At 43.8% G+C, this 10,002-nt stretch overlaps 1 protein-coding gene across 1 annotated transcript in view; it reads left to right on the plus strand.

Annotated features, from left to right (window-relative positions):
- The window catches only part of MAP3K5 (mitogen-activated protein kinase kinase kinase 5), a 201,769-nt gene that overhangs the window by 82,094 nt on the left and 109,673 nt on the right, over window positions 1-10,002 (plus strand). The window contains exon 6 of the mRNA XM_046675036.1: window positions 9,598-9,621. Coding sequence (XP_046530992.1) covers window positions 9,598-9,621 — 24 coding nt within the window. The remainder of the gene's footprint in view (window positions 1-9,597; window positions 9,622-10,002) is intronic.

Raw genomic sequence — 10,002 nt, forward strand, 5'->3', positions numbered from 1 at the left:
CCTGCTGCTCTTTGTTAAGAGAGCAGTTTCTCTTTGGCAGCAAGTTCTCAGGAAGAAATCACAGGAAAAATTTTTTGAAGTTTAAGCTCCTGAAAAATAATTGATAGGAACCATAAAAGTACCTAAAACCCAGGTCGAGTTTTCATATGAAAAGGTATTTGGAGTATATTCAAATCATGTGCTTGAAAAAAGATTTGTATCCATTTTAAATCATAAGTACTATCTTAATTGTAGTAAGAATGAAATATTTGATTGTTTTTCAATAAAAGATCATCATTGCATTTCGAGAAAGGGAGATTGATAGACACTCTTTTTATTTTCCTTAGTATTTTGTCAACACGATTTTCTTGAAATAAATATCAAGAGAACTTCTTATGTGCCTATTGATGGGACTCTGCTAAGATTGACATTTGCTTGGAAATAAGAAATTGCTCTAACAGCTGTTTTCTGATTTATTTCATGCATTGTAGAAATCATCAGACCCCCTGGAGTCCCTCAGTAAATGGGAGAGTGAGTCTGGACACCACGGGCCTGTGAGCTGTGGGTCAGATACGTGATATATGTCTGCCGTCAGATGGGGTTTGGGAGAAATGAATGGCTGTTGTGTAATGTCAGGAGGTTGTTTCGATGAACCATTTCTTCTGTCTCCAGAAATCCCTTTATGGCAGTAGCTCTCAGCTCTAGTTCTGGGGCTTCCCTCTCCCTTTGCTCCCTCTCTTCCTTCTAGGCCACCCCCCAACTAACTTTAAACAATACCTCTTAGGAACACAAAGCAAAACGAAACAAAGAAATACCCCTGCACGCCGCCAGACAGCCCACAGGTCGAAGCCCCTGTAATTCCAGTAGGAAACGTCTGCGTTGCCCTGGGGGAGCGCGGGCGTTCCCTTTGAAGAGCAGTTTGGCCACATCTAATCATATGCTGTGAGCATATCACCAGACTAACAGTTCTGGCTCTGGGAGTGTGCTGCCAAAAAGTCTGTGGCGTGCATAAGGAGGAGTAATCAAGATGTTTACGTTAACGTTGTTTGTCATGACCCCTCCCGCAGGAGCTGGTAAATATCTATCAAGAGGAGAATGAATACATACCTTCTGGAATAGTCACTTAATGGAATATTATAGAGACTTAAAGTGAGTTTACAAGAGCTTTATGTGTCACTATCACTATATCTCAAAAGCAGTGTGGAGGGAAAAGCAAATTACAGAGCATGTGTACAGTGACACACCATCTGTACCCGATGTAATCACATGCAAGATGATGCTTTTGTGCACATCTGTGCTGTAGAAGGATGGAGGTGTGCACAGGAATTGTGAACAACACATTCAGAATAGGAGTAGAATAGAATGCGGAGGGAAAACAAGAGTCTTCAACTAATCTGGAATATGATATTTCTAAGTCTAGGTGGTATATGCATGGGCGTCTGATAATTTTTATACTTTTAATCTACTTGAAGTATTTCATAATTAACCTTTTTTTAAATGAAAAAGGTTGCTATTGTCTGTTATTTTCTGTATCCATCAGAATAATTTATGTATATTTTTGGCATTTGAGTCCTAAAATACTTGTTAGTTTCTTTTCCCTAACGATCCAGCTGTGGTTGGACAGCCTCACATACATTGTGTCTTTCTTTCTGCACGAAGATTGGCTTTATTCCCACTTTATCCTTACAGAATAAAGGTTTCTATAGAGGCTGCATGTCAGTCAGTGGTGACACAGCTTGTATTGAAACGTAATGATTATGTGAGATTATTCCTTGCTCGAGAAATTTAGCTGTATTCTTCTCCTTAACCATTGCTTGAAAAGTAACAGATGGGGTTTTCCCTGGTGGATATTCTCCTCAGTGGCCTGTTTGCATGCTTGCTTCTTCGCTGTCCCACTGAGTATGGTACAGATGGATGTGGGAGCTGAAACACTTACTCTGCCTCAGCACCTCTGGTATCTTCTAGGTCGGGATCCCACTAGCATGAAAACCTATGTGCATAAATCAAAGTTTGTAACACCGTTATTAAATTAGCCCTTTAAAAAAACCAGCAATTTTTAGCAGTATCGTGGTTCCTCAAAAACTTAAAAATAGGAGCCAGCCCATGGCATAGTGGTTGAATCTGGCACGCTCTGCTTCAGCAGCTCGGGTTCAGACCCCAGGCACGGACCTATACCACTCATCCTCACCAAAAAATAAATAAATAGATTTACCACATGATCCAGCAATTCCACTTCTGTATATATACCTAGAAGAATTGAAAGCAGAGTCTCAAAGAGCTATGTGTACACTTCGTGCTTAGGGCTGCATTGTTCACAATAGCCAAGAGGTGGAAGCAACCTAAGTGTCCACCAGTGGATGAATAGAGAAACAAAATATGGTCTGTACGTATAGTGGAATATTATTCAGCCTTAAAAAGGAAGGAAATTCTGGCACAGGCTACGACATGGATGAGCCCTGAGAACTGCGTAGTCGCCCATTCAGGCAGTTCCACAGTGCACAGACCCGAGACCTTCAGTCTGCAGGTGCAGAGGGACCCCGTCTCCTTGGGAGCTGAGGAGTGTGACGTTGGACATCAGGTCTGTTTTCCGGTACTTGTTCATGTCCTTCATGAACTTCAAGCAAATGGTCATAGTTTTGAAAAGAGTAGTGATGTCCGTATTGTAAATTCTGATGATTGTGTCAGTTTCTAGTAAGTTGGTGAGGACATCGAGGTAATTTTTGTTATAAATACCTCAAACTTAAATATTTGGTGAATCTCTTGATTCCAGAGTGTTCTTAAACCCAGCGAAACTTTACGGTTTTTTGCTCTTACACCACTCCTTCCTTTTCTTCATTTTACCTCCCGTACCAAGGTAAATGGCTAAGATGAATTTAGTTTTAGATTGAATTGAATATGGAGTAAAAATTTCTATTTTTCCCAAGGTTTATGGTTCTTTTAGTGTAACAATTAATTTTTACTATGTTCTTCTCAGCACTTTAAAGTAACACCTGACTCAGTCAGTGGTACAAAGTGCAGAGTCGGGGTAGGGAAAAAGTCACCTGAAATCCCGATCCTATGAAGCATGTCAGGTGTGAGCCAGAAGCCTGGCCTGCCCTTTGTGGCGCTGTCTCTGGACTTTCCTGCCCTCGTCTGCCTTCCATGACCCGAGCTGCTGTCAGGGGCTCTGTGCTCCCCTCTGCTCAGCAAAGCTGTCACATACACTTCTTCTTTCATGGAAGGATTTTTCTTTCTGTTGAGAGAAGAAACTGTCGTGTTTTCTTCTTTTACTTATTTCAGAGATGATCCACCTTTTATCTGAGCTGTAATCGTTCCAAGTCAAACTGGGGAAGGACAGAGGTAGTTAGGGGAGGAGCAGATAATACGAGTGAGCTCTGCTTCATCAAGATTTTCCCTGCCCATCTTGAGCTGACAAACTAGAAGAAGGATTTATTTGGAGGAGTTGATTTCCTGGTTGTAGGAGCCATCCCTGAGGTTTGGGAGAGGGCTTGAGACTGGAGAATCCAGTTTTCTTGGTGCCGGTTAGCACTCTTACGTCTTGTAAGGAATTATCTATGTCCCCGTTGGAGTGTGCCCTCGCTCTGCTCCCTGATTCCACCTGTGCCCTCCCCGCCCCCACCCGCCGTTTCCAGTGTCTTATTGCCATTTTGTTGAAGGGAAGGAAATCCGTGCTGTGCTGTGGGTGGAAGATGCCATCACATCCCTGGGCTGGCACCAGGTGTTGGCTTCGTTTGCTGTGGCTCCATCACAGGCCCCCCAGGGTGACACCTTAAAGGGCAAGGAGGATCCCTCTGCACATGGAAGATGTGAGCCCAAGGGCCTCCTGACTCCCGCCCAAACGGGGCAAGACCGCCCAGATTCTGTCCCTTTGTTCCTTATGAATGAATGATTCCTCCCGCGGAAGTGGATTTTGTGGCGCTCCAGCCTCTCATGCTGTTTGGGTCCTTTTAGAACACCTCCTTGAAGTTTGCATATGAAATGTAATTTACAGAAACTCACTATACCTGTAGCTTTTCAACAATACGGGTTTTTAAAAAAGAAATACCTGAGCCCAGCCCAGTGGCCAAGGGGTTAAAGTTCTGCATGCTCCACTTTGGCAGCCTGGGTTCACAGGTTCCGCTGTGGACCTACTCTACTCACCAGCCACACTGTGGAGGTGTCCTACATACAAAAAAATGTAGGAGGATTGGCACAGATGTTAGCTCAGGGCTGGTCTTCCTCAAGCAGAAAAAGAGGAGGATTGGCAGCGGGTGTTAGTTCAGGGTGAATCTTCCTCAGCCAAAAAAAGAGAAAGAAAGAAATACCTGCCCTTGGATAATGTGGTCCCACAAGGCATTGCTGAAAGAAACAGCTGGTGTCAAAAAAGAGGAAGTTAATTATAATAATAGCAGCACATTATCAGGAGAGGTTCTTGTTGAGAAGCTGTTTCAGATGCTGTGTGTATAAAATGTCACTCACGAGCATCGCAGCCCAGTTTGAAGACATGTATCTGCTGACAGGAGAGTCCCACTGAGATATATTTATTTAAACATGAAACAAAATTACAAGGGAAGGAGGAGAAAGTCTAGAATTTCTTTTAGGATTGGTCTCCAGCTTTGGTGTGATTTAACCTGGCTTTTGGTACAGGTGGTTTTAATTGACTGTTGCCCACATCAAGAGAAGGAGGTGTTCTTACCCCTGAACACGAGACAACACGGGTACAAAAGGTCTCTACATCTGGTAATACAGGAATTGAGTTGGGGTGGTTTGCTTGGGTAACATTAATACTCATATCGTGTATGGCTTGAAAACGCTTAAAGTGCTTTTGTAAATTTATTTAATTCGTCTTTAAAGACAGCCCAGCGACAGAGACAAGGTAGGTACTTACTCTATAGATTGGACAGACAGAAGGTATCTTTACAGATGAGAAATACACCCAGAGAGATGCAGTGACCTAGGGGCACACACAGCTAAGTGTCGGGGCAGGGCCCACTCACGTATTCTTTGATTTGTCATCAGGGACGTTTCCCTCTAAGTCTGTCTACAGATTTCATGTATCCTGTAAAAGTATGACATTCTAGGTTTTTGTTAGATTGTCGAGTTTTTTTTTTTTTTTAAAGATTTTATTTTTTCCTTTTTCTCCCTAAAGCCCCCCGGTACATAGTTGTGTATTCTTCGTTGTGGGTTCTTCTAGTTGTGGCATGTGGGACGCTGCCTCAGCGTGGTCTGATGAGCAGTGCCATGTCCGCGCCCAGGATTCGAACTAACGAAACACTGGGCCGCCTGCAGCGGAGCGCGCGAACTTAACCACTGGGCCACGGGGCCAGCCCCTGTCGAGTTGTTTTTTTAAACTTGAACTTTCAAGCATTGCATGTAAGCACAAGTGGAATTAGCTTCCCAGCTTTAAAGACGGGCTGGTTCCGAGGCACCCGTGTTGGAGTGGGCTTCCTGAGCCTCTTGGCTTTCTTTTAGCAGGAGGGTAAAGGTGAGTCCACCTTCTCAGTGAGGCTGAGAGTGTTCCCAAGAGCCCGGCTGATGTTTCCTCATTTCGCTTTGAAGCACTGATATAGGTAAAGAGGCTAGAGCTGGGGCGTACAAGAAATATCCTTCTTTTTCCCAGCTGCAGTGGAAAACTCGCCAAGTCCCACTGGGGCCAAAAGAGGGATTGGACGGGAAGACCCAGCAGGTCATCAGGGAACCGTGTTCTTCTTTCCCTGGCCAGAAACTGCCAGCTGCTGTGGTCATTTCAGGAAACTGAGGCCCTGGTGGCTGAGTTCCGCTTCTCCTGCCCTGAGTCGATTGACTTGACAGCCCCGCACCAGCTGTTCCCACTTCCTTCCCCTGGCTGTAATCACCCAAATTTTAGGCACAAACACTTTTCAATTTTGGAGCTACTCCGTTCATTTATCCTTAAAATGACCCCTTCAAAATGATATTGTCCCAAATAGCTATCAAAAGTTGTCTCTGCCCTCCCTTAGGAAGAGACTAGACAGATGATCTCTTTTTTCTTGCTTCCCTGGTTGGTTCAAAGGGTACTGAAATATTGAAAAAATGTTTTTTGGATGTTTCTGGTACATCTGGGGACCAGAAGCCCCCTGAAGGCTCCAGACAAGTGTGAGGTTGTAGTGGAGGAAGGTGTCTTCAGAAACTTCTCACTGGAGTTCATGTTGGTTTTTATCTTTTTATTTCTGGGCACTTTACATGAGAGGTTTCCATGAAGGGATGTGAAATATGGCAGTTGTATCTTAATTTTTTTCCCCTTCCTCCTTTTTTACTATCCCACCTCAGTAGTTAGATGTCTGTCAAGGTCCTGTTTGCTCTTTATGTGTGCTGAGTTTAAATGCAAATAGTCCCTTTTTTGTTTAAAGTTGATGCCTCATTTAAGGTTATGTCATAAACTGAGAATACTGTCTCTCCTTCAAGAGGACAATTTGTATCCACTTAGCTTCTATGCAACTGTAAGAATTCAGTAGATTGCTGTAGGGGTGATTTTAATATAGTTCCATAATGCAGGCGTTACCTGGAATGAAAGATTACGTTGAGGAGCCGTTCTTCAGGACGACGGAGCCCGTTGGCTGTAAGCCAGCAGCAGCAGCAGTGCTCACTACAGCTCCCTTTCCTACCACTTCCATTTCTGTGCCTGGTCACAAAAGAGAGATGATGGCCGAGGAGCTCCCATGCTGGGCATGGGGGCATCTCTCCTCCCAGTGGCACAAGGACAATTCTGACTCTGATGGGCCTTTAGTCAAAAGCAGATGGTAGAATACAGAATTGGAAGAGACCAGCAATTGCTCAATCCAGCCTCTTTCGTGTGACATTAGAGAGAGAGGAGATGGCACATGGCTGGCCAGAGCAGAGCCAAACTTAACGTTTGTCTACCCTAATTCATAGTTCCGTATTTTATACATGCGTTAACTTACTCATCTATTCATGCTTTTATTGAGTAGCTACTATTTGCCATGCCATTTACTAGGCAATCAGTGGGGATACAAATATGAACAAAATATGGCCCTTCCATCCAAGGAGCTCCTGATGTAGGGTGGAGAATCATGAGGAAACATTTGCAGTGCAGTCCACGCAGCGCTGTCACAGACATCTGCACGAGGGTTAATGATGGCAAAAATAAGGACATACGAGGATGCTGTGTGGTGCAAGGTGAATAGACGGGCTTTTCCTTGTTGCTTAAAAGGAAGAGCGAAGGATATTCCTATCAACAGAGAGCAGTGTCTGAAAGGGTGTGGCTTGCTGCTTCGAGAGAGGCCCCGTAAATCAAGTTGGGAAAATTCTGCATGGCGTGTTCCTGGCTTTGTGATTATCTGACATTTTCCCACAAGGTTTTCATGAAGCATTGTGTGAGTGTGTGTGTGTGCATGAGAGTGTGTGTGTGAGGTGCATCAGCCCCTGTGAGATGCCTGTGTGAAGGCCCCGTTCGAGCCCCCCCACAGTGTCACTCCTCTGTCGTGATTGCCCTTCCGCCAGGAGCCCCCATTGTGCAGGCCCTTTTTTTGACGTCCCTGGACGTTTGCAGTAGCCACCTAAATGCTTTTGCCCTCCAGGACTAAATACCACCAGCTAAGTAGAGCTTTTAAAAGGTTAACAGATTGGCCTTGTATTTATTTGTCTTTCTTAGGTAAGACATTCACCTGATAGAAAAGTTTTAAAGTGTGAAAGGCCATCGAGTGAAAAGCCACTCTCCGGTCCCGTCCTGTCCCCCAGCTAGCTCCCTCTCCATTAGCAACACTGTTTTTTTATATCTTTAGACTATAGGGTGTTATTAGTTTCTTTATATCCTATATGCAAATGTACAAATTAGAATTTTCTTTTGTACATAAATAGGAGAATGGGGTAAAACCCATCCTGTGCTCTGCCTTCTCTCACTTAGTGGCATCTTGGAGCTCTGTCCATGTCACTACACAGAGAGCTTCCTTGTTCTCTGTCTGGCTGTGCTGTGTCCGGCATGTGGAGTTTATAGTTTGTGTCCTGGTGGACAGACGTACGCTGTCCCAGCCTCTGCTGTTACGAACAGTGTCCAGTTGTGCTGATGCTTCTTTGTGGGGAGCACCCACCTTCACAGACGCCTGGACCGCCAAACGCCCCTTCTTCAATAAGCCTCCAGATGACTCTCTAATCTTGGTATCAGTATGTGCCAAAATGAGCTTTCTGCTTTAGTGCAATGATTCGATTCAAGATCTTTTTCAAATACCTCTTGAACTCTCTCTTCAGTGCTTCTCCCAGCGGGCTGTCCTCTTTAGTCCCCATGAGAGTATTTGTTGTTCCCTAAATGGGCCTTTGCTGTTCCTAGAACTCTGGCCTGGACCCCTCCCAGCTCTTCCTTTGGAGGATGTGTCTGTCCTCCTTGGCTCATCCAGTTCCACCTTCTGCTGATCTTCACAAACTTCTCAATCTCCAGTAACATCTCCTTTCTCTTAGAGGGCCCAGCCCTTGCTGTCATGGCATGTGTGCGCGTACATGCATGTGCGTTCAGGCTAAGAATGCTTCTTTTTCCGTGTGTGTGTGTGTCTTTTGTCATCTGCAAGATTGTGAGGTATTGAAGGGTCTCTTTTAGTATTTTAAGTACATCTTTATGGCTCTCAAAATTACTCGTCACAGTTCCTTCCTCTCTAGATTTCTGTTTACTCATCTGTCACATCCTACATACTGCCCTAAGCCAAGGCTATCCTTGGTTCCCCTTGACCCTGTCAATCCTGGGATGAAGAATGGGCCGTCGGCTGGGCGTCGCATCACCCCGCACTTACCTGCCAGATCTTGCTCCTCTTCTGAGCCAGATGGACCCTCCTGGAGGCTCCACGAATGCATTACGTTTCCTGTTTCCGTGACAACATACATGCCATCTTGTCCAATACACCATCCCATTTCTATTTTCCAAAATCATGACCCCCACCCCCGTCAGTGGAGCCTTTATAGCACAGGCTTTTCTCTGTTGTCTCTTCCATGTCTCTCGTCACTTTCCTGTGTAGGAATAGTAATGATGACAGCCAGCTTTATTGAGAGCTTTCTCTGCGCCAGACACTGTGTAGCTGTGTTGTTTGCAAGACTTCATTTAGTCCTCATGACCTAGAAGACGGGGACACTGCCTGCAGTGTATTTATCACATTCCACGTCTTATTGAACAACAGATAAACAGTGTTTATGACTCTTTACTGTCAGGTGTCCTGTCATCTGTGTGTGGATTGCCCCCTGTGATGCATAGCCAGTACCCTTTATTTCCAGCTGCCCAGGAGGCACATGCTGCCTGGTCCCCTCCCAGGGCACCAGTGAGGCTGTACTTAGGGAAAGCAAGCTGGTTTTACCCTTTCCCAAAAGATTGGGGCTGGTAAGATAAGCTGCACATGCATATTCTGCGGAAATGTTTAGATTATTCAGGTTTGGGTTTTACATGTTTGTGCTGTTTTCCTTAAACTGTATATGATACTTTTGTGCTTTCCTGTCTCCTCCATCAGACTGTAAACTTCTCAGATGCAGAAATTTATTCTACACTTCTTGAAATTTCTAACTGCTAATAATAAAGGGTAAAATTGTTAATACAAATTTTCTACTTAGAATAGTTCCGTTAATTACTGGAATGACTTAATTTTGTATTAACTTCTGCCTTACTTTTTTCTTTTCTCTTTTTTTCAGGAAATCATTTTCCAGAAGAATACTGTGAGTATTTTACTTAACCTTTCCAGAAAGTTTTTTTATCTTTTCTTTTCCATCAGCAAATCTCTGGGTTTTTAAAATCTCCACAAATTATTAATTTTTCTCTGTTTTTCCTCTTTAGAGTTTCTGACATATCAATATAAATATGGGTTATTGTATCTAAATATTCCTTTATAGTGAAACTTTATAATATTGGGAGATGACACGGATACTGTTTTTTTCTGTATGTAATTATGTTTTGGAAAAAACTTTTCCATAGTAGATCCAGTTTTGTGTCATTATGAGTGGCCCTAAAGTAACATATACACACACAGGTGCACACAGATGTGTATGTATGTGTGTGTATGTGTATCTATACGTAAGTAGATACCTGTATCTATATGT

Source organism: Equus quagga, chromosome 11, assembly GCF_021613505.1.
Source record: "Equus quagga isolate Etosha38 chromosome 11, UCLA_HA_Equagga_1.0, whole genome shotgun sequence".
Lineage (NCBI taxonomy): Eukaryota > Metazoa > Chordata > Mammalia > Perissodactyla > Equidae > Equus > Equus quagga.